Genomic DNA, 25,067 nt, shown 5'->3' with positions numbered 1-25,067 from the left:
CTTTTGTTTTTATTGTAATGCATTCAATTTATTCAGTGTGCCAGGGCCTCATTGAAGAACTTGCCAATAAAAATGGAAATTTCAAAAACATTGCAGTTATTTTGAGGGAACCGAATATTTATTCCATCTATAGGCATCGTCAGTTTGTTAAGAAGTTGGAACCTTTACGAGCGCCAGACTGATTTTTTGTTAAATTGATTAAGCAATATTGCCTGCAGAAGCGTCGATTAGATGTCAATTTTTTCTTCAATTTATTGCTTCAATAATATTAAACGTGTGTAGGCTGTTCAAAACCCAGAAGTATTTTTTCAGTTATTTATGCAAAACGGCTAATTCAAACTTCCACACAATATTCCATACAATATTGCACACAAGTTGTAAGAATCTGCAAGAAAAATATCTACATAGGCGCGATTTCAAGCAAGAGTGAGCGAACATTTCTAGCCGGCTTCAATTTAAAACTAGCTTTACCCCAAGACTTCAAACACATAATGAAACATAACGGAAAAGCAAACGGTCGATCCTCGTGGGAGCATTAGCATAATTCCCATTGCTTCATAATTCCCTTAGTTATTAATGCATTCTCATTACATTTACTCGTAAGTCGATTGTTGACCAGTGCTGTTGTAGTTGATCGAATTATTTATTGTGCAAAACGTACACTCGCGGAACACCTGGCGGGTAGACGGGTTTCAAGGACACGTTCAGGAAAACATCTGCCCCGAACGAAGGGAGCGCAAAAGCAAGGGAAGCGATTAAGGTAACGAGGACGAAAAAATGCCGCTGGCCGTCGCGGAAGGTGCCTTCTGTGAACCGTTGTCCGTCGGTGCCGCGATGGAAACGCCCGGGAAAAAGCGCAAACGAAATGCGGAAACGAATCCGTTTTTGAATTTTACCGATCAAACGTTTAGCATTCCGTCCTCGACGCCGAAACATTCGCGCCAGATCGATGGCAGCGCGTTCGAGAATCCTTCGTTCCGGGCCGGGAACAAGGAGAACTACAACATCTTTTCCGACTCCTGCATGGAGGTGAAATCGATCGCGGATCTGGCGGCCGGTAATCGGATCGGCGTGGTGGCGGCCGCTGGCGAGCTGAACCCGTTCGAAGTCGTCCGAAAGCCACCGAAAAAGAAGAAGAAAAACCACGAATCGGGACTCGAGGAGAGCTGCTTCGAGAATCCGTGCCTCAATTTGGCCGCGGCCGACAAGAAACCGGTCAATCCGTTCGAAGTGGTACGCGATGGCGAAGAATTTAAGCGACAGGAGGCGGAGGAGATGAGCCGCTGCTTCGTTAACAGCGCTCTCAACATCCGGAACGCGGACAATGCAGCACAACAACAGCAGCAACAGCACCAGCAGCAGCAGCAGCAACCGTACAATCCGTTTGAGATCGTACGCTCGAAGGAACAAGCACCAGCACCGCGGCCCCCGGAATGCCAACGGCCGGTTCCGGATCTAGCGGGCATCGAGAATCCAGCACTGGAGGTGCCGACTTATGCGATCGCCGTTCCCTTTACGCCATCGCTGAAACACCGCATCAACTTCCAGGAGTTACCGGCTGGCGCCCTCACACCATGCCATCTGATGGCAAGCATGGCCGTGTGCAGTCCCATTCATGGCCGGCAGCTTAAGGAGGTGCTGGCACTGGCGGAACAGGAAACACCGAAACGGAATGTGACGATTACGTTGTCCAAACGGCGATCGTTGTCGGTCATTAGCGAGGAGTCGGACATTGGCGAGAAGCTGGATTGCTATCAGCTCGAGCTGGAGAATAGTATGAACGAAGCGAAGGCCAAAAGACAGCAGGCGGTCGGTGAAGGAGCAGCACCACTCTTCACCTACAGTGGCACCGGCCATCGGCGTCGTTCCGTACGCCGGAGTCTGATCGATATGAAGCACATTAGCAATCTTTCGCTCAAGTTGCGCGAACTGGAGGACGAAGAGACGGATGTGCGGCGCCTGGAGGAACCGGATGAAGAGGAAGAAGATAAGGAAAACAAGCAACCGCTGGTGGTGGAAGAGAAGGAGAAGAAGCAGAAAGAAAAGGAGACTGAGGAGACACCGGACCCGGCACCGGCCACGGTCCCGACTCCGGCCAAAGAACTGAAGGAAGAAAAGACTGAAGAAACGACGGAGAACCACCAAAGCGATGAGCCAACGACGGACAGCGAGCCACCGAACGAACAACCAGACAACCAAATCACTTTCACGATTACCAAAGAGACGACGGTGCGCGAGGAGATCCGCATCGATGTGTCCAATCCGGACGTGCAGTTCGAGGAGGTGGACGACTTTGAGGATGAGGAGCAGGACGTGGAGCTGATGCACAATCCGGCACCATTCCAGCGTGCCTATCGCAAGAAGGAACCGTTGGCCGAGCAACCGCGGCCGAGCGGTGACTTCAAATGTCCGGCCAGCGTACCGGAAGGTGGAGGGAAATCGCACAAAGTGCGCGATGCAATCCGTCGGAGCTTCCGCCGGTTGATACCACGGCATCAGTCGGCGACGGTTTCGGGCGAGGAGAAACCCAACAACAAGGATGGTCACGATGATCACGAGGAAGGCCACGGACATGGCCATGGACTGATATCGAGCATCCGGCACAGTCTGCGTCGTCGGCAACCGAAAGCAGCGGCCAGTGAGCCGTCGGATGGAACGAAGAAACCGTCGGAAGCGTCCGATGAATCACCACTCGAGATGTCCATTATAGCGGAGCAACCGAGGGTCGTCTACCGTCAGCCGGCACTGAACGAGTACAAACCGATTGCGGCCAACCCGGGAGCGGTCGGTTCCACTCTGCGGAGCAGCTTGCGTCGATCGACCAAGGACATCCGCAAGCAGATGATGAAGTCGGTCTTCCGCAAGCAGACCACTTCCGGCGATCTGCTGGCAGGCGACAATGCACAGCACCGCGGCGATGGTCAGCTCGTTTGAGAGATGAACGCGAGAAGCTCTAGGAGTTAATTGTTTTAATGTTTTTTTTCCCCCAAATTCCAAATCGCATATTCCAAAAACCGGTATCAGAGGAGGCTCGATGTAGTGTTCACTATTTTATTGCCATTAAGTCGTACGTAACCAATATTATCCTATTTGCGGACACGCTGTTTTGATTTTTATTTATTATTTTTTTCACTTCATTCATATATTATTATTTTTTTAAAATCATAATAGCACCCATTGTTTGCTGTTCTGCTTCATAACTTATTACGCTAAATTATGATAAATTATATGATGCATCACTTTGTGTGGCGTACAAAGGGGCAAAGGTGGCCAGGTGCTGTGTTGCGCCCCTTAGGTGTTAAGCTTATCTTTTCGTACACATACCATGACCAGTGTTTCTTGAATAATCACGAACGAATGTTACTTACCATTGTGAACCAAATAATGCGGCTTGATTGCCTTATCTTTAATAAAGTTTTCTTGAACACAATAAGATTCTCATACAGGTTGTTTTAGTTTAAATTTGCGATTTCTTTTTGGGCACTTGTGGACATTTCGAGGATTTTTTGCCTGCATTTTGATTGTATTTATTTATTATTTTATTGCCTACATTTTCTACATCTACATTTTCTCCTAAAAACATTACAAAAAAACCCTGAAAATTACTTCCTTTGCTCCTTTTTACGCCCTTTCTTTGCTAAGAAAGCACCTATTCCGAACAGGCTTCAACGGAACCAGGCTTTACTCTCTCAAGCGTTTTGTAATGGATTTGGTTAACCGAGGGATGGGAAAGGGACTTATGGAACGCACGCACGCAGCTCATGAATAACATGGATATCACACGCATCACTTGACAATTGAGTTTTCCAAACAACTCACTTTTGAGGAAGATAATTGCATTTGAATGTAAAAAGACATCGATCGACGCTGGAATGTTCTTCTGGGGGTAGAAAGCCAGAGGGCGACAATCCCAACATCCCGATAACATTCTTCGAAAGAGAAAGAAATAGCTGAAGGGTGCCACGATAAGCCGATTTCACCGGGATACCTTTTACCTGTCGCCTCAACAATCGGTTTTCTTCTCCAGGTCGATCCGCTTTACCTTTGGTACCTCCGGTAACGTTCTCTCCGTTCAGCTTTTCTTACCTCATCTCTCGGAGCGCTGCTGCATCCGTACCGAAATCCTTCCAATCCTTCCAGCACGAGCGAACGGAATAATCCTTATGAAGAAAATGCAGCTTAGACAGCAACGTGAACGAACACATCGAACAGAAATCGCTTGGTTATCGGCACGAATACGATTTTATTTACAAATTTCTTCATGTAGTAACAAGTAAAATGCTTACAAAAAACGAGGTACAATACTAGTGAACAAAAAGTGAATCGTTTTTAGTGTAAAAAACATCAACAACTAGCTTGGCGGGAGGGGGTAAGTGAATGCCATAAGAAAGCCGCCCTGTTTCGGCCTTTGGCGGCCGGATTGCCACGGATTAGCTCTGTCTCCGTCTCTCTCGCATTTAGAGGTCTAGAATGAACCGCGCCACCCGGTTGGTGGGCGAACAGAGGGCAGAGTCTTCCGCCGAGGAAAGGGAGTACATCGAGATGGATCCGAGCGGGTTCGGTGGTCCGGTTTCGCGTTTCCTCTCCCCGGAACTGTGCAGCCGGGATCGGTGTTGTTGTTGCTGCTGCTGCAGCTGCTGTTGCTGCTGCTGATGGTGATGGTGATACCTCCGGTGCTGGTGATGGTGTCGTCGTTGCAAATGCACCTGCGGTAGTTGCTGCTACTCAATCTGCGCCTGATGCCCGGGATCGGCCTGCGGTGAGGAGGTGCTCGTCGAGGAAGACGGTACCATCGTCGGTGGTGGTGGTGGCACCGGTCCCTGGGTCCTTGCAACGCCGAGCGACGAAGTAAAGTTCATCAACGGACCGATCAACTCGATCGGCAACGGGAACACGATCGTCGAGTTCTTTTCACCCGCGATGCTACTGAGCGTCTGGAGGTAGCGGAGCTGCAGGGCGGCCGGACTCTCGCACATAATGTCGGACGCTTCCTTGAGGGCACGCGATGACTTCATCTCACCCTCGGCCGCAATCACCTTGGCGCGCGCTTCACGGGCCGCTTCCGCTTCGGCCGCCATCGAGCGTTGCAGCGAGTCCGGCAACGAAACGTCCTTACTGTGGGCAAAGCAAGAAGATAACGTGAGACCGCGACCTAAGAGGACACACTAGACACCCGGCCGAGGACTTACATCTCAACACGCTCCACCTGAACACCCCACGGATCGGTCGCCTCATCGAGCGTCACTTGCATCGAATGCGAAATCGCCTCCCGCTCGGTCAGCAGCTCCGAAAGGTTCCGGGTACCGAGCACATTCCGGAGTGTCGTGGCCGCCAGCAGCCGGGTCGAGTGGCTATAGTTGGCCACCTGTACGACGGCATTCAGTGGGTCCCGGATCCGATAGTAAACGACGGCATCGACGGACACGGTAACGGAATCGCGCGTTAGGACCTCTTGCGGGGGCACATCGAACGAAACCGTCCGCAGGTCCACCTTACAGTAGTTGTCGATGCAGGGCAGCACGAAGAAGACACCGGGACCACGGGCACCACCGGACCGGAGACGACCGAGCCGGAAGATGACGGCACGTTCGTACTCCTGCACGACCTTGAAGCACAGGAACAAGGATATCGGCAGGGTCAGGACCATCAGCACGATCGAGCAGACGGTGGCCAACACCTCCACGCATCCTATCGAATCGGCCTCGGCTGTTTGGTTTAGTAGAGGAAGGAAAGAAAGAAAGGGGAAGAAGGGAAAACCATTATTACACCAGTCGGAAGTCGTGCAGAATGTCTCTTTCTATTCTTCTTGAGCGCATCGTGAGCTCCCGTAGAAACCAGTGCGGAACGCCCCAAACCCCAAGGACAAAAAAAACAAGACATCATAGTCATCATTGTTGTGCATCAACGTGGCGCAATGCTGAAGGTGCGGGATGTGAAATTGCTTTGAAGGTTTCACCGGTATTGTCGTTAGCATCGTCATCGTCGTTTGAAGGGGTCAGGAAGAGGAAGGGAAACTCTTGGAATGTCGTGCCGTGCCGTGAGTTTCGCGAAAACAGAAACAAAAGCCAATTCTTTCGCGTTTTTTTTTTTCAATTCCATGCTGAGGTGTTTTTGTGAAGGACTGCTTGGATGATGAGGATGATGATGTGGATGTCGTGAAGCATCAGCATCGAGGGATGCCGTGGACTTGATGCTTGACGATGGCGCATTAGGTGTTTTGGATTAAAAAAAAAAGAAAAGCTAAAGATTGATGAAGATGCGTTCCACTAACATCCATCAACACCTTTAATTGCCTCTTCTAAACATGGCCGTTCATCTTCAAACACCAAACTAGCTAACGCACACACTCTTCACACACACAAAGTGATCTACTTAAACACCCAATCACTCAAAAGGCCCAGCCACTTGGAACATCCCGAAGTGTCCCGAAACGCCACTTAACTTGCAGCAGATTACCGCCGGACGCTTTCCAAGCCACCTTCATTAGCACAGCACAGCATTGATCGACTTCATTGGACTACAGCAAGTGGAACGCAGTCAAGTGGCCACCGTCACGATCGACTGCGAGCACCCACCACGACGATCCGATCCGGTCCGGTGCAGGTGGACCGGAGGAAAAAGGACAGTTTCACGGGGAGTGTATATCACGCCGTTTAAACACACACACACACACGGCCACGGCCACGGATTCTAATGAACCTTTGCTTGCTGGAGTGTTTTCACGAAAGGAAATGGTTTGTTTATGCCTTAAACACACACACACCCGCACACCCGCACACCCCGCGTGACCTTCGGTGCTCCAGTCAGCCTCTCTGAACTGCCTTCTCTCAAACAATCCACGCAACGCAGAACCGAAAATACTTCACCGGGAACGCCACGCACGGCCACGTTGATGTTGTTTTACGTTGAGTAATGGAGGACGTTAGACGGATTTTATATAGATTGCTCCACCACCACGACCACCACCATCTTTAAGGTGCTGGCTGGCGTTCGCACCACACGCGAGAGGAGCGGTTGGTGTTCCACTTAACAAATGAGATCGTTATAAATTAAAAGGTTTATGGTTGTGTCCGCCAGCCGCTCCTCCTTCCTTACTCCACACAGGCCAGTTCAGGCAGACAATCTGCTAATCCTCAAAACAAGTTCCTCAAGAGTCGCGATGCGGCCACTTGAGCCGCATCCAGTTGGATCGCATAATTAATGCGATCTTTGCGCCCGGAAAACTCCACTGGCAGTAGGCTAATGAGCACTGGTGCAGAAGTGGTGGCCACGGTGATTCCTTGAAAACCTTCTCGGAATCACAAGATCAGACAGAAGAACCCCGGAGACCGGATCAAGGAAATGGAAATACGAATTTACTTGCTTAAGCCACAGTACGACTTCATATGCACTTTGGATTTCATCGCACTCTCTCTCTATTTCTCTCTTCTTCTCTCGATTTCAGGACGATACTCTGGCAGGGCGGCTGCGGAACTAGAAGCTCTTCACTTGGCACAACATCTTTTGTCTCCTCGCGCACTCTGGTGACAACGAACGAGAAAACTCGAACCTCGAACGAACGGACCGCGACGGTCCACTACCACCGACGACCGATCTGCGACTAACGGACCGTCCACCGGTCCGTTCCTGGCCTGGTCCGTTCGCAGCGAACGCGCCAACTTCACGCAGCTCGATCATTCACTTCGCGCATCACCTCGCGAGGTACGTACGGTCCGTACGATGGAAACAAACGCGACTCTCGCGACACCGTCAGGTGTCAGGGCGTCTGTAGGATTTCCTGGGAGTTTTGTCACCGGCAAGTGACACTCCTAAAGTCCTACCCCTCCCCCAAGGCCTGGTCTCGGAATACGTACGGACATTGACGTAGCATTCGCAACCACCGGACTCGGTGCTCAGGCAATCGGTGTCCATCGCTCAGCAATCGTTGTTTTCGGACGCAGGTGTGGTGCGACCATTGCGGCGGCACGTTCCACGTCGTGTGTCACTTCGCGTCACCTTCCCTTCCCTCCTTCCTTCCCTTTTAACACGCGCGACGCGAGCACGAGACTTTTTGATTTTTGACGGAATTGAAACGATGGACCTCGAACCCTGTCCGTCCGTGACCGGTAGCGCTCGTGGTTAAGGGTGACTGTGGCGAGTACCACCGGTAAAGTGGTGCTGCTACCGGGCCACTGACCGCTGCTTTCCACACAAGAGAGAGACGAGAGAGAGAGTGAATGAGAAGAGTGCAAGCCAGGAGCATGTTCGAACGCCCACGAAACGGTGGGATGCCGCCAGGGATTCGATTTAATTCCATCCGAGCAGACAACCCGGCCAGGTTTCGGACTCGCCTGCTCGGTTTTTGCGTTTTCTTCGAGCATTTTTTTTTCCACGGAGTCAAGACGAGTGCTTCTTTAGCACCAAGTACCAAAAGCAAACGGTTCGGTGTCGAGTCGGTGAGCAAATAAATAGATCTGCCCCCCCCCCCCCCAACGGTGGGAAAGGGTGGAAGGGTGGCACGAAAAACATGAGAAAACCGTTCAACCGGGGCAGTATGCTGGTATGATGATGATGACCGTAAGAAACGTAAATCGAATCGCATCGAACCGCGGCAAAATCTATGGCGTTTGGCGTTCACCGTCTAACGGTTGGTTGGATCTGTTTTCTTACACCCGTTACAAATGGCGCTTCGATCGCAGTCCCGGTGTTCGGTGGTGGTGTGAGAGCGTGTTCCGACCAGTGACCGGTGTAACATATGGGGACATGGTGGCCACATCCGGGCGCATCCCCTTTTGTGGAATGTTCAATTCGTTGTTCCAATTCGAGAGCAATCGAGCACCATTCGAGGTTCGGTGGCGAGGTCTATCGAGCATTTTGACTGAATTGTGGTAACTGCAGCTCTTGATTATGTGTTACAATTGACCTAAACTCAAGCAATATATCTTTAAGTCCTTCTGCTTCTATACTTCTTTAAATACGTTTCTTTTTCAAGCCTGCTGCTCGAATTTTATTTTTTAATGTTCTAATGTCTGCCTAATCTCTAATGCCTCTTGTGATTAAAGTCTCTAAAAGGTTTTGAGGACTTTTATCAAACGTTGCAATCGATTGCACAACTGCATCTAACGCGTTTGGTGGATCATTATCGTTATCTACCTCCACGATTAGATAAGTAATTGAACACTTCTACCACACGTGTGGTCGTTGCATCAGATCGAGAGACCTAGACAATGGCACGACCCCAAACATGTACCGATAAGGGTGCCATACTATCATTATTGATATCAGTTTTTTTGGATGCTTTTTAAAACAATGCAGACTGGGGTTGGTTGAAATTGAGTTTCTGTTTTTTTTCATTCAATCAATTGTCTCATTCTCTTTACCGTTACTATCTTATCGCCCACAAGTGCGCGAAGTGATTTGTTTGTGTCGCAACACGCCAACCAACACCATTGCCAGGGAGCAGATTTTTAGAGGTTTTTAATGTTTTCAACTATTTTTACCCCACTCTTGATGGTGTGGCGGTGGGGAGGAGTGGTTTAGTGGTTTAACACATTACAGCTTTCACCACTTGAGACAAAAACAATTATTTTCAGCAGGATGAATGCTAAGTCCTGCGGCCAGACCAGACCAGACCACAAACCAGGCGATGCTGTCTTCATCTTCGGGAGTTCATCCATCTGCCTGCCATCGAATGCCTGTGGGCGATTATCGGTTTTCGAGAGGGAGGAAGGTGTACGGCAGATACACGATCACACGAGCATAAATCACGGGGCCGGTGACCGGCGGGCGCCGTCGTTGCTGGCGCTACGACACATGACGACGTACCGCCATTGAGCGCCATTGTTTGACATCCATTGAATCAAATCATTTCGTCGCATCCTCGTGCCGTGGGTGCGCGCGCGCGCGCGTGTGTGTGTGTGTGTGTGTGTATGGGGTGCCGAAAAATTTGTAAAAACATTCTTGGACCATGTTCTTCGAAACCGCGAACAAGACAAGAAGGGCGGGCGAGATGTTACTTTCGATTCTAAAACGTTTTCATCTCCTTCTCTCTCTGGGTCGTGGTTGTCATTTGGTGCATCCCATTAATTTGTGTAAGAAAATAGACACCACAACAAAGACGGGAAGGGATGGGTACCATAGGGAGGTGGAAGCAGCAATAAAATCGTGTTTATGGTGCCCGGTTCGGGTGTCCTATTGAATTTCCACTCCTTTTCGCCGCGTTGCGTAAGAGGCCGGCACTCAAGTCGAACGATCCGTCGCTCGTACGTGTCCAAGGACTCTAGAACCTGGTGATTGTTATGGTGGTAGCAGACAGAGAGACTTATCTCGAATCAATTGCGAACGTTCCGCTTTCATAGAGTCCACAAAATTGGGGTACAACACATCGGCCGTTGGCCGTTCGATATCGACGGCCACGAAGCTTTTGATCACGAACCGCTTGAAACGGAAATCATGGCGACATCTCACGTGTCAGCTCCACGGGCAGAACGTCACAGGACCGGACAGACTATGTCGCAAAAATCGGCCGCATCACAGGGGGTCGAGCGGGTGTTTTGTAAATTAAGAGATGCCCGGTCATTCTCTTAATTGATTGCTTGGGGCTCACGTACGCGGGATTTTCTGGGATTCCCGGAAAATCTTATCAAAAGTTGAGGTGGATTAAGTTTGACAGACGCCTCCATCCTCCGGCATGTATGACAGGACGTCCTGGCTCCTCTCCATCAGATTTTCTTTATTATTTTCTTGCATCCAGATACCATCTGTGTTCAGTGTGTACGAAACGTGGTGCTTCCTGCTGCCGTCCAACAATCGTTTGTGGCGTGAACACTGGCCTGCGTCTAGCAAATGCGTCGGATGGATGGGTTTCGCATCACGATAAAATCGGACCATCGGACCAACCATCGGACCGACCACGGTCTGATGGACCGCCGCCGACGACGCCAACTGCGACAGATGGAAGCGTTCAGATTGCGCTTTGATGACACCACGCGGTTGCCGTCATCAGACTGCTACGTTCCGTTCTGATTCTTGATCTAACTCTCCCCAAAGTTTGACCACGGAAAGTTTACGTGTGTGTGTGTGTGCAGGCGTGCGACGACAAAGAACTGACGACGACGCGGAGACGACGTGCTGATACCATATTTTTCCACTCTAGTGACCACGCCATTTGCAACGCAGCTTTGTCTCTACGACGAGAACGACGAGGACATTTCGTGGTGACAGAAGAGAAGGAAGAGAAGACGATGGAGCTGCACAAGAGGGGGAGGGAGGATGTTCAATGCCCCCGGGGGACCTTTACCACTGCAAATGCATCGACCAGAGCGATGCAAATCGCGCATTTGGTCGTCATCATCGTCGTCACTGACTTCTGTAGCCAAAATGGTTAATGTCGGAATGTCAAACCATCAAACTCGTTCGCCCGGGCACGGGAAGTGGTGAAGGTGGCCAGGGAAATGTGTGAAAATGCAACTGCAGCGAGTAGTACGTCGACTGATGATGATGATGATGATGATATTTATAAAACTGTAGTGCAAATGGGCCGTGGTTTGGGGGAACGTCAGTCATCACACCTCGCGTCCTTCGATTCGATCTATGTCGAGCGTCGAGGTCTTGTGTGTGTGTGTGTGTGTGTGTGTGTGTGTGTGTGTGTGTGTGTGTGTGTGTGTGTGTGTGTGTGTGTGTGTGTGTGTGTGTGTGTGTGTGTGTGTGTGTACGTGTATGTGTGTTGGACCATGCCCGGCCCATCGGCCCTGCCGTGAAGTGGTTAATTGGAAGCCAAGAATTTAGGAAGAACCGCTTCCTCTTTGAGGACAAAGACGCAATCAGTGGCAGTACCAGCAGCTCCTAGGCCTTGAGAGCGCTGGTTGGTTGTTGCGAGAAGCAAAGGATTACTAGATTGATCGGATATGAAGCCAGATTGTGTCACTGGCTGCGTACAGAAGAGAATAGACCCTCTGCAAGGCCTGCTTGTGTTAAGTTGCATACCAATCTATACCAATCTATTGTCCGTCCGAAGTCTTCTAACCGAAAGACACGAAGCGAACGGAGTCGAGAGATCGAGAGGCCAGATTAGATGGAATTAGTTTTGCGTTCCGTTCGGTCGTTAATCCAGAGATGGGAACGGATTAGTCGTTTTCTGGGTGATAAAGCTACATAGCTACTGCTGGCGGCCAGTCTAGTTAATCTGGCAAGACAAGATTAACCCGCTTGCCGGTCACGCTTGATTCTCAGTTTCGAAACAATGCTGTTTTAGTTTTGGTCTCCGGGGCCAGGGTGGTAAAAATTGCGAAATACTTTTCCATTCCATTTATTGAAAGTTCGCTCCAAAGGTTAACTCCTCGACGTTTATCATAAACATTTACTCTATCCAGCGTGTTTTAGTGTCCGGCAAACGCAAAACACGGCAATTGCAAACGAATAAACAACGGATGCGTGTCCTTGTCCGCCATTGTAGCATTCTTCTGGCTACAAAAAGCTGGTAAATTTCGGGACGATTTACTACGATTCCCTCGGCGACCCCGTTAAAGACAATAAATAATTCAATCGCCTCCGACGGATTACCTCACGCCCACGTTGGGTGTGTTTAGTTTTTCTCTGTCCTTCGTCCCCAGTCCTCCGTTCACCGTCCTGTGGCTTCAATAAATCATGCTGCCAGTCCCGCGGAGTAGTATAGATTGGTTTGCAACACCGGACATGGCCGTACGCTAATTTGGACGCTCCGCAACTCGCACACGTGCGGATTTTGTAAACAATGGCGCTATTCGTGGTGCCTGTTGCCGTGCTGTGCCGATTTGGGAGTAATAGTTTTTCCAAAAATCCCTCACCCCGTTCCCTCGGCACAGATCGGCTGCTTCTAAAAAGGATTCTCGACAGTTTGCACCGAACGTGACCTGAAGCGTAATGTCCATCAAGGCGTAAACCGACAACTGGTCGGCTCAGCGACGACCACGACAGCTGACTGTCTTCAGACCCCCCGAGAAGACCCAACGCGGTGCCCAAGACGTTGGACACGTTTCGTTTTGTGTGCCGGTGAATGGAAAACGAGGACTTTTCACTCAATTCCCTCAATCGCCACCCTCCTCGAAATGGTGGAAATGAGCCGGCCTGTAAATGATGTGTGTGATGGTCAGATCGACGAGAATGACGTGCGACCAGAGAGAGAGAGAGAGAGGCCATGGAGAGTGGTCCTCTTCTGACACACTTTTGAAGTCCGAAAGCATGATCACGTCCCTTCAATCGTCGGCCGCCGTCACCGCCGCCGGTGGTCCGTCGCGGTCTTTGTAACGAAATGTCTTCATCTGCATGTCTTGCAGCACATTGTTTAGAATGTGTGCCACCCCCTCGCTTGTTGTTATGCTGCGGCACCCGCTATACCGGGCGCTCAACAAGTGGCCAACGCGAGGGAAAGAGTGAAATTCATCATCAAGCTGCGGTGACGGCGGGGTGTCGGTCATTAATGCGATGATAAATGAGTGTTCGCTCGCTGACGATGACCAACGGCTGATGGGATCGGGGTAGGTAAAAAGGATCCCACCTATTTAGCCGATGATGGACGTCGTAGACGTCGTCGTCGTCGTCGTCGTCCGGTGGAGCGCCTAGCACTAGGTGGTCGAAAGAACTGAAGAGTGTAGCGACAGCATCAATATCAGGCAATTGTTGTAGATTCCGTCAAAGTAGAAGCAGATGATATGAACTGCCAGGCGAGTATTTTTTTGTGTGAGAAATTTGTACGAAATGTCATAAAAGCATCACTTCACTTTCACAGATTATGATGATTACAGACTTGGCAGGTGGGGTGTACCGTCCTTGTGTCGTGGTGTGGAATTTATGATACAACCCAGGCACGATTTATGTGGCGCGATCAACCAGCACAAGCAGCAGGACCCGTGCAAAGATGCGACGCGGGATAATGTCGTGATTTATTTGATGATTCAGCTCTCGCTCTCTAATGGTTTGCTCCATCTGTTTAGAGCTCTTCTGCAACGTTTTTTTGTTGCTTCTGCTACTTCTCAACAAAGAACCAAAGTCAAAAGAAAGAAAAAAGGGGGGGGGGGGGGGGGAAAGAGCAGAAATCATGATCATTACTCCTTCCATTTCCTCGGCGCGATGGGGTTCATTTGAATCTTATTTCTTCAAATCCGAACCCCTTTTCGTTCGTTGTGCCATCGGTTTGAATAGTCATTCACCATTCTGTGCCGCCCTGTCCTGGAAACCAGGAACGAATCTAGGGACCACCGGACAGTCCGAGAAGCCGGGTGTGTGTGTGTGTGTGTTCTTGACGTTCCTGCCATACGCAGCACATTTGCTAAATTAGTTTCCCCTTGCGCAAAGCGCATTAGTGGCGCAATGTCCTTCGTCCGCGCGATGCGAAATGCGTAGAGAGAAAGAGAATTGTTTGCGAAATGATACAGCTCCACCCAGCCTACTCCGGTCTAGCGTCCGTCATCCTTGCGTCCGTTGTGGTGAGCGCCAACCACACGTGCGCCAACCCAACAGGATAATGGCCGCCCAGCAACCCGGTAGCCGGTGCCGGTGGTTGGCCCGGTAACAGATTGGCTCGTTTACCCTTTTCTGGTCCATCTGGTCCATGTCTCGCATGCTCTCTTTGGCCATCTTTGGGATTTTACGTCGGGGAGGTCCTTCCGAATATGGTTTCCACTGGAATGCGTTCTCGTATTTCGCATTTTTCGCTCTCGTGTGCTGTCTCGTGTATGGATGAGTGTAATCATCGGATGGCGGAAATATGCAAATGGAATCCACCTCCGTCAGATCGAGACCAGGGAGACTGAGACCGGCTTGATGATTAATGCGTTCGCGGAGAACGCGGGAGGAGTCGAAGCTCCATTAGAAATGGAATCTCATCGTTTTTCCCAGTACCAGTTCCTAGACCAGAGAGGGCGCTGCATGACTGCGCTTATGGTTATACATACACTCGGCTTATGTAACCGGGGTCCAAAAAGCCCCAACATGGATTTCTGCATTTCGAGTGTATCGTTCACTTCCGGTGATGGAAAGAGAACATCACTTTGCCACTTAGCATCTATGGCCCGAGGACAAAGTGCATTAGACTTTCGGTGAAAGTAAACAATTTGCTCAATCATTTGCATTAGCGTGAGGCGTCAAACACGCGTGTGCCCGTGATCGTGTGTCCAATGAATGGCATTTCCTCCTCAATCGTTCTCGTAACGGGCATGATTGATCATAGGTTTGATATTTATTCGATTTCATCATTAGCGGCAGGGAAGAGCACAAACAGAACAGCAGAACGCAGACGCGAGAGAGTGTTTGACCTCGATGTGCCTCGAAGTGGTTGGTTTAATTTATCGAGTAACGCAACGCAACGCAACGCAACGCAACGCAACGCAACGCGGAGTTTTGTTTATGCGAACTGGGAGCACCACTGAAGCCGAGAAATGAATACCGCAAGCGGAAGATCGGCGATCGTTACGGTGGGTGATTTGACCTGGCATATTTTATCGCGCTTAATTGGTCTTAACTCAATCGAATTAACAACATTTTATGATATTCTCGGAGAAGCGTGTTAACTTCCATTGAAGCTTAAGGTTTTGCAAAGCGTGTTTTTGACTCAACTCAAACAAGATTCCACCTCTTATCAGGCAATGAGCAACTCTGTTTTAGTCACCACATTTACGCTAACAATTTACGCTAACGAGCGGTGCTTAGCCGGTACCATTTTGATTACATTTTGATTACCTTCTGCGAAGGGCAACATGTGGCCGGTACGCTTGGGTCGTTATTGCAGCTGCAATCAAAACATTTCGCAGAATGCACAGCACGACGACGACGTGCACGTCGTTTACTCACCAACCAACGACCGACTGCACGCCACAACACGTCGACACGTCTTGTTTGGCATCTGTGGCATCTGGTCAGAATCAGGGCGGAGGATGATCGTTCACAAATTATGAAAATAATATCGTTCCTCATCATGCTCGCCCGAAGGATGATCTGGTGTTGCTTGACAGGCCACCGGTTTTGTGTTTCGCCGGGTGCCCACCGAAAGGCCCGGGCGTCGATTGTTTATACATTATCCAGACATTATGACACGATATTGAGACGTTAGCGATGGAATTGGACCACCCAAGAGACTTAAGATGTTGCTAGCCCTACGATTTGAATGCACCATCAACTCGAACTCGATCTATTCGATGATGATCGAATACATCATCACCCATCAGTCATCGTTTTAATGAGCTCACTACCGACCGGTTTCAGCCCGAGTGCTCATTTCCGCTTGTGGAGCAGATAACCGGTCTTCAAACGAATTCCACCCTTTAGTGCGGGGGGATTTTTTTATAATTGCGATAGACAGCGGACGCCCACCGGGGCGTCATTGCTTTGTAAGAGGCTTATCAGCACTGATTCCGGTTCCATTCCGATCACATGATGTTGCACAACAAGAACGTTACTTACAAACCGGTTCAGTTTGAAGTGATAACGAAACTGGCATCGTGAATCGTCACGCCCTTTTTCACTAGCAGCTCCTTCAATCTCACGCACGTAACGTACTCCAGACGTGATACTTACAGCCCGATCGTTGCCTCTCATCGATCATGATCGGCCGAGAGGAGGAAGAAGGTGTATTATTCGATGTACCGGCCATTTATGATCCGCTTTGGGCGCTTTACTGGCGCACCCCTTGAACACAAACAAACGTTCACCAGCACTCTGCTAAGCGGCAGCACGATCCGGTTCGATGGAACCGTCAGTGAGTACTGACGAGCCGAGGCACCGTACGGCCTAGTACTAGGGGCCGAGAGGAGATCTAATCGAAGTCGTCGTAATGTTTGGCAATTTGGTATTTTTTCCCACCCTAGTGTTTAACATCTTCTCGCTGCAAGTGTACGGGTAGATAAGATAGTCGGTGTTATCGCGCAATAATGCACAATGCTACGGTCCATTATCAGTGAATGTTTGTAGGTATGAGTTGCGTTACCAGCGTTACTTCGCTTGACTCTAGGGAGATTATGGAGACGCCTAGGTTTGCGGCTCGCAATAACAAATGAATGAACCTTGGTTCTTGGATCTGTTCACTCAGTAGTAGCTACTAGTGAGTGGTAGAGAAGTAATCGTGCATTTTGGGAAACCCCCTTCTAAGTCCAATTGATCTTCATTACATAAATTTAACTTTCTAAATTTATTCAGGTACCATTAATGAACGGCATACCGTTCAATAAATCGTTTAAGTTTCTTTCATCTCCTTTTGAACCTTGCAAGAAGAGCAGCAGCAGAAAGCTCAACCATAATACTCTTTACCATTCGTTCCGTGTTTTACCCGAGGATTAGCAGACGCTAAGTTAAATATATTTGCTTGCAGTTGATCTTAAATCCGGTATTTGTAAAGAAAACACGAAGGGTTCAAAATGATATACAGTACTTAAACTACTAGCACTAGCCACTACTCAGTACAACCATATCACCTGTGCGAGTTTCTTAATTAACTAACTCTTAAGGAATAACTGCGACAATAGCCAGCACGCAAACAGCAATTAATCATAGCTAGACAGTTGCGGAAACAGTTACTGTGGTATCCCACAGGCAAATACTACTGCGAGCTGGCAGGTTAGAAACTGGCTGTTGCCGGTGAGTGCTTCAAACATGCTTCACAATTAATTATTTGCATCCCGCAAGGAGAACGGTTTCCAGTCTTACATCACATGCGCACAGCGTGTAAGTGACAGAGCGGCTGCTATTGGACCGCACCGCTACACCACACCGACCTCGAGTTCTTGGCAAACTCGGTCAGCTTCCCGGGAGGCGATGGAGTGTAGAGGTGTCGGCCAAACGCCCAAACTTACCGTAATATTGTGGCCGCGGGTAGGGCTGCTTTGGCGTCGTTCCGGGTGTACTCTGCGGTGAGTGCATTGGTGCTGCAAACGTATCATGTGCTGCATTAGTGTTTGGCGTACTAAAGGAGGGGAGCTGATTACTCGATTACAAGCGGCAGAATGCGAACGAAAGCGCAGAAGAAGCTTTTCAACAAAACGGCAAAAGCATGTTATCAGAAGTGTATTGGAAATCATTTTTATGTAAATGTTCTTTTAACTTTGAGTAGACCATTTACTAAAATTTAACCAAGAAAAAGCGAAATAAAACGGGCAATTGGCCTCTCTGGAACAAAAACCAATAAAAAATAGGTAAACAATCGTTTCCTGCTGGGTTTCGTGTCTTGTGATAAAGTGGCAGTCATCAGATCTCGTTGGAAAAATAATAATATCGAAGAAATGGGCGCGAAAAAAAATATAATGCTGTCAATCACCGTAAGAAAGGGCGTCATGATAATACCCTCGCTATTCAGTGATCGTGCGTGAACCCGAAAATAGAGGCAAAAGACAAAGTTGCGTGCGTGCGTGCGTGCGTGCGTGCGGGCGGGCGTAGCGAAGCCAATGAAACAACAGATTATTTATAAAATCAACCGGTGGGAGTAGAAGAATGGTGTATGTAGGGTGCTGAGGGGTGGTATTGGCGGGTGGTGGTGGTAGCTCAGCATAAACATGAGCACGGGCGTGTATGTGGTAATCCCGCTTCTGGACGAAGACGAACTCCGGGGCCCATGGACGGTTTATGATCGTGTGCCGCCTGCCGCGTGTAGAAGCAGGGCACTAGGTCTTAATTAAGTAGCCACCATGACCCGCCTGCCGGTGTGGGTGGCAATGTGTCTGATGAGCGCCAGTCATCGCGCAACACCGTATTCACGTCGATTTGTTCGTGACAGTTTACAATACGCACCAGCGCAAGTCGCTCGCAGCCAATGCCATTGTTAATCGTTTACAAATCCGCACAAAATGAGACAATTATGAAGATCTAATTATGCGAGGGAGTTTATGGGGTTGCAGTTAGCACAAGCGTTAGCGCACAAGAGTTAGCGAAACGAAGAAGAAGAACCTCTCATGCCTAAAAATAACGAACGAGTATAACTCAAGAAAGCCACAACGAACTAACGATCTCACTGTTCACGTACATTTCACTTTCCAACGCGTTTGATCCTGGTGATGTTGTTGCTGGTTCGGTGGTTGCAGTTGTTGTGATTGGGCGTGCTGCGCGAGGTACATGTTGATCACCGTTTATCGATCGTATTTCGAGTTGTTCGTAATTCGTAACAATTTTTGTTTATGTTTAATTCATTCAAATGACCATCAAGCGGATGTCAATCGTTAATCTCACTTTTCATATCTCACAGTCGATGATAACTCAAACGCTTCCTTAGATCTTATCACATTTATCACCGAGCCAAGGATTCGTATAAATTTCGTTTTAATTTCTTCACAAAAAACAGGGTGCGATACACCTTGCGATCTCTTGTGTGTGTGTCCTGCGATCACGCGCACAATTTGCGAAACACTACCACGCGTTCGACCGTTATCTTTCGGCGGCGGCTTCGATGACAGGACTGTTGTGATAGCGCACGGTACGCACGACGACCACGACGACGACGACGACGACGACGACGACGAGACGCGCTTCGCATTGTCATCGGTTTCGCGCCTTCGTACGCGTTCGTTGCCTGCGCTGTCTCGAGAATTTCCCGTGAAGACTCTCGAGGAAAAACCTCTCGAAAATCGACAGACGGTAAGCCAGGCAGCACCAGCAGCAGCTCTACCGATGTGTGTTTATATACAATACAGTGCTGTGCACAGCAATCGGCGTGAGCTCATGATGCTTTGCTTGGTAGTTGGTGCGATTAAACTACTAAGTCATTAAAATGCTATTCTTTTCCCTGATGAAATGTTTGTGCGAACTGACATTATGTGATGAGCATTAATGATAACCCACCAGAGAAGAGTCCATCACTGTAGAAGCCATCCTCTGAGATGCGACCGAACCGATGCCGAGTGAGCGGCATTCCAACGGGTTTTTGGTCGCCTAAACCACCGAGAGAAAGGAATCGTTCTGTGTGTTGTTCTCTCTCTCTCTCTCTTTTCGGCATCGGCATCGTCACCAAGCATCGTCGATGATGTTACGTCCTGTGAGTGAGTGTAACTTTTGTTTCACGCGTTTCGAGCGAATCTGGCTGTCCCCTTGAGATTCCCTCGGCCTACGGGTAGCTACGGGAGTTGAAGGGACGAGACATATTTCGAGCATTCCTATCCGAGCAGCCACCGTATCCGTTACTGGCGGAAAGTTCAGACTATCAAACTATTTTCACTTCACACTGGTACACACACGCATTCGGTGGATGGTCGATGGTCAACACAGTGGCCGGCGACCGTTGGATGATCTGTCGAGGGAATTCATTCGGCAGCATCCGCAGATGGTTTACAGTACGAAGCATAAACGTAACGTTTGTTGATTGTGGTGTCACTGATGATTATTCTCGGATGCGGTAATAGCAACGCTGATGAGCATCGAGAGAAAATATTCAGAAAATGTTTCCCTATTTATTATCCTCATAACTTATTCGTGCATTATGTATTGTAATAAAATTGATGATTAAAAATATTTATCTTAACATTTTCCAACTTCACAATGCTTCACAATGTAGCGATCAGCATAGTCCATTGTATGAGCAATGTGTCCCCAACGGCAGGCAGCAGCACTATCTTCGCTAGCCATCAGCAACGTATGCTAGAGCAACGTATGCTGTCCTCTAGTATGCATGCCTAGTCCCAGTGTGGAACAAACAAGCATCGTCTGGCGACACAACATATCGCTCCGGATTTATGGTTGACAGTGGGTGGCAGCGTTGATTCCGCGCTTTGAGTATCGCTAGTCCGGGCTATTGTGAACCCGTCGGGCTTGTATTTGGCGAGAGCAAGACCAATCCGAATCCGTTGTGCGAACGTATGACTTAATCGACTCTCGGGACCAGCGACCGGTCCGAGTATCCGAAGCACTGCGCGCGTACCAGCACCGGCGGGCAGACCAGACGATTCGCAGACAAAATGGACATACGAGAGTCATTAGGCAGGCAGTGCGAGGGTGAGTCAGCAGCAAGAGGAGCGCGGGGATTGTAGATCGTGCAGATAAATCGGAGCAGCATGATGTGTAGCAACTGTTCGCGTATCGCGGCCGCCACTCGTTGTCATAGACGCCGTGTCGAAGCTACTACCGAACTTGACACATACACAGAGCAGAGCATGTGCTAGAGGAATGTGGGGTATGCGGGAAAGATAGAGAGAAGGAGAGATATCCTTGAGAATACTACAATGAGGCGCAGCGTAAAGCGAGACCACGAGTCAAACAACGGCCGCCGCTGCTCATTCATAGTGAAGCTCATAGCAAAAGCATACCCAACATGCGAATCATCGCGTTCGAGCATTTTTTTGATCTTCTTACGTCAGCGTAAAGCGTGATTTGTATATTATTTGGATACCACCAATTGCTGTGGGGATTAAAGGAAATTTTGAAACTCAACATTGATATGTTGATGCCGTTGTTTTACAAACATTAACTCAAGCGAGACTCACTCCCTTCAAATGGTATCATATATTTGCCCAACATACAACCACAGCGCGATTGGCCCGTAATTCTTGTTTATTGTCTTCTAAATGGCCAATTCATGGGCCACGTAACGACTCCTTTCAAGTGTTTCTTTCTTTGTGGTAATCTTCCTTCGCAAGGCAACATCCTGGGCCTTGGGCGGTACTCGGTGAACGGGACGGCGCGAAGCGACATGAAGTAATTCAATTAAACATTCATCGGCCCAACCGGATGTCACAAGCACAATGTGTTAGAAGCGGTAGAGGGGCTTTCGTTTTGAAATGGTTTTGCAATGTGTAAATGTGGGACAACGGATTAAAAAGGAATAATTTACAAAGAACACGAGTTTATAGAAATACGAAGGTCATTAAAAGGGTTTTTGAGGTTTTATTTTAAAAACAACTTTCTATAACTAGCTACAAAGCCAATCTTGTAGACTGTTATTGGAAATTAAACCCAATTTGTGGATTGAGTTGTGTAACTTTTCTTGCGACAAATCAAGGCAATTACTCTAGCTTTAGTTTGGCTTAATCCACTCTCCATTTCAAAAGATACCCAACACCGGCCGCACTTCAAAGTAATTCCGAATTAGATTTTTACGGCCAGTTAAACCAGAACCTCGGTTCGAATCACATCCGAAGTCATCCGGATCAAAGTGGATGAAGCAGTGTTTAACCCAAAAAAGCCGCTCGTGGACACACGGAGATCGGGAGTTGAGGAAAAGAAAATAAAAAGCTAATACCGTTGATTTACAAACATTACTACGATTCATGCTGTCTCATGTCACGTCGCGCCTTTCTTCTCCTTCTTCAGTCCACCTTCCCTCCCCACAGACAGACCGAATGTGGACGGCTAGAGAGACACAAAAATTTCCATTTAGTTTGAACGCGAATGGGTTTTCCACGCAGTCAAAACACACACCGCAGCTCCCGTGTCCCCTTGTGCCTGTACCCGGGAACATGGACGAGTGGAGCAGAGCCAAACGCCACAAGCCAATGAGTCGTGTCGGCGTAACGACCGCACTGACATGGTGATACACCGCGTAGTAGCCGGAGTGTTACAACGAGTGGAACAGCGCGCCCGGGGGAGTGAAGAAGAAAGAAAAACATGAAATCTCGTTCCGATGCTATTCTTCGCCCCCTTTGGAAGACCACTCTCTTGTCTTGTTACTAAAGTCGCTAAAGGAATCACACACATACACACAGACACTCGATGGTGCCATCGTCAAGTGCACTTCTCGCCACAAATGCATTCGCTTTCTATCTTCAGCAAAACACTTGAATCGGGATATCCCGGTCCGGTCGTTCTGTCTGCTACGTCAGCGTTGTCTGTGGGCTCATTGTGAACCCAAAGCATGGAAAAAATGTGTCTTCCAGCACCGTAATGTGTTTCCGTTTTCCGATCGCTTTGTGGAGGTAACTACCAGCTTTGCACCAAGGGAATGGGGACTGCCAGCCAAAGTCAAGCGCAAAACAGTCGGGACCGGAAATATTAAAGAAATGGTTCTCATCGTTCTTCTCGACGGTTGTCTCGTCGAGAGTGTCTAGTGGGGGGAAAGTTATCGCTGGAAAAGTTTCGCTTATCCTTAAGCTTTATCGTCTGTTTTGCCAATAAGCCTAATTGTAATTGGTTGCTTGTTTCGCAACGCACCCCACGAGCAACAACAACTGAACTAATTGTAAGTGAAACAAGTTCCTGTAGTGAAGCACAACACCGAACCGAACGCTGCCAGTGATCGTGTCGAGATAAATGGCTTGGATTAAGACGAGGAACTTTCCCCCGGGGGGGCCGAATAGCGTTGAATGCGTCTAAATTATTGCAGATTACAGAAGTAAGTTGCTGGTAGAATCTCTGGGGCAAAAAGATGGCATTCCAGCAAGAAATGGCCGACAGACCGACCGATCAAGATTGCATTCGAGTCGATTGTGCATTTTCCTCACTGGAAGCGCGCTGGATGCTTTGCTTTCGCTTTTCCTCGCTGTAGCGAGCGTTTTCTCAAAAAGTGCTGCCTTTAAATGCAGCTGGCCGCGATGATTCGAGAAAGTGCCCCCGTCCCGGCGTAACGCCTGGTACGCCATTTGATTATGTTCATTCACTTAGTCTTGTTCCTCTCTATCTCTTTCCCTCCCCCGGGTGGCATATATTTCGGGCGGGCAAATTATGCAACAGAAAAATGCGCGCTCACAGCTCAGTTGCAAGGGGCCTGATGAAGTCGCTGATGGCCCGAACATTGGTTTCGGTGGTTGTGGTTTGGCGGACAAAATTGGTTTTGCGTTTGATTTTGTTAAAGGAAAAAAAGAAGTAAATTGTTATCTGAAAGAGTTTCTTTAACTTTAATAAAACGATGCGAGGCGGTGAGAACGTAGTATTGTTACAACCAACGAACCTTCATTTCATAAACAGCATGGAACGGACTTCGCACATCGAAGGCTGCTTTGGTAGACAATTTAATGCAAAAATGGTTTACAATAAATAACCTAGTGACCTTGAAACGGAACGACCTAGATCCCGATGCCCTCCCGGCAAAACCACGCACTAGAAGTGCCGAAATGCAAAACATTTACCATTTGCATGCATAATCGGATCCTATTCGTTGGTATTACTCGCTCGTGGCAAAGTGGAGGCTAATCTAACCAATCGCTGAACGCTGAGGAAGAAAACAGAAGTCGAAGAAGTCATGCGGAAACGAATGAAGCGCTCTCTCACTTTCTGCGTTCTATCGATTAGATACCAGAATACGAACTGATGCTGCCGGTCAGTGTTATTTGGGTCAATACCAGTGTGTGTGTGTGTCTGTATATTGTTGTGTTTGCAAAACCTTCTTGCATCAACTTCGATCGATCATGTTCACACCTCCTCTTCGGTTCTTTCCGCTCGACAGACAAACCGGTCACGCGGCGACACAAAAGCGCATAAATTGTGTCGGAAATTGACCTGCTACTATCAGTTCACCGACGATCTCGTTCGACGCTCGCTCTTCACCTTTAGTACACTTGACTGAACAGCAGCGTGACTTCAACTGCAGCTGACAGTCTCTGGTCCTGATGTCTGCTGTCTGATGATCTGATCAATCGTGGGGTGGAAAATCAGAGCAAAAGATAAATAAAATCATAAAGTGAAGTGCAAATGAAACAACGGAATCGTGCTCGCCAATCGCCAAACTCCGGAACGGTTGCATCGACCGGTAGCAACGGAATGGAACGGAACGGACCGGACCAGCGTCCACAGCATCCGGTACCGTAGACCGAGTGCCGCCACTCGAAGCCGGAAGTCTTGTGATCTTCCCGGTCTCAAACGGCTATCAATTATGGAAAAAAAAACCATCCCAACGGATGGTTTCGTGAACGGAGAAACGAAAGTGAGAAAACTTACTGACACAAATGTACAGAACCCCGATGCCACGAGAAAAATCCATCCAGGGGAGAAGCAATACAACGAAAATAAAAACCGAAGGAAAAGAAACGAACCGTTCTGATCGGAGGTGGAGAACCGGAAGTGACACCCAATAGGAATGCGAAGAAGTGTGTGCGAAAGATAACGACCGGGCACGACCTGAATGAAGGAAGACGAACAGAAAGACCACAAAACGGATGGACGCTGGAGTTGATGGAGCTCGACGTCGACCGGAGGGGGGTACGTGATACGTT

At 48.8% G+C, this 25,067-nt stretch overlaps 2 protein-coding genes across 6 annotated transcripts in view; one reads left to right on the top strand and one right to left on the bottom strand.

The window, feature by feature from the left end:
• The first annotated feature begins 777 nt into the window (after positions 1 to 777).
• LOC125952224 (uncharacterized) lies at positions 778 to 2,934 on the top strand. Its single transcript, XM_049681575.1, has 3 exons — positions 778 to 1,329; positions 1,369 to 2,010; positions 2,155 to 2,934. Exons 1-3 carry the CDS (start codon positions 778 to 780, stop codon positions 2,932 to 2,934), a joined length of 1,974 nt encoding a protein of 657 aa, XP_049537532.1.
• A 1,781-nt stretch (positions 2,935 to 4,715) lies between these two features.
• Positions 4,716 to 25,067, bottom strand: part of LOC125950199 (band 7 protein AGAP004871-like) — a 23,581-nt gene continuing 3,229 nt past the window's right edge. The window contains exons 1-3 of one of the 5 annotated variants that reach the window (XM_049677955.1): positions 16,528 to 16,734; positions 5,190 to 5,706; positions 4,716 to 5,115 (exon numbers count right to left, since the gene is read on the bottom strand). In XM_049677955.1, coding sequence (XP_049533912.1) covers positions 4,722 to 5,115; positions 5,190 to 5,706; positions 16,528 to 16,603 — 987 coding nt within the window. In that variant the 5' untranslated portion in view covers positions 16,604 to 16,734 and the 3' untranslated portion in view covers positions 4,716 to 4,721. Of the gene's footprint in view, positions 5,116 to 5,189; positions 5,707 to 7,359; positions 7,605 to 7,853; positions 8,306 to 16,527; positions 16,735 to 25,067 lie in introns of those variants that run through there. The other 4 variants (XM_049677956.1, XM_049677957.1, XM_049677958.1 and 1 more) reach the window with 4 other exon arrangements.

This window comes from Anopheles darlingi, chromosome 2, assembly GCF_943734745.1.
Source record: "Anopheles darlingi chromosome 2, idAnoDarlMG_H_01, whole genome shotgun sequence".
NCBI lineage: Eukaryota > Metazoa > Arthropoda > Insecta > Diptera > Culicidae > Anopheles > Anopheles darlingi.
Note: the sequence above shows the minus strand (reverse complement) of the source record. Positions and strands in the feature narration are given on the sequence as shown.

Bases quoted from the DNA above. Each gene is read 5' to 3' on its own strand.
- LOC125952224 (XM_049681575.1), top strand. From the start codon at position 778: ATGCCGCTGGCCGTCGCGGAAGGTGCCTTCTGTGAACCGTTGTCCGTC. The intron at 1,330-1,368 runs GCACAACAACAG...CAGCAGCAGCAG, and splicing joins TCCGGAACGCGGACAATGCA to CAACCGTACAATCCGTTTGA. The intron at 2,011-2,154 runs GTGGTGGAAGAG...CAAAGCGATGAG, and splicing joins AGGAAAACAAGCAACCGCTG to CCAACGACGGACAGCGAGCC.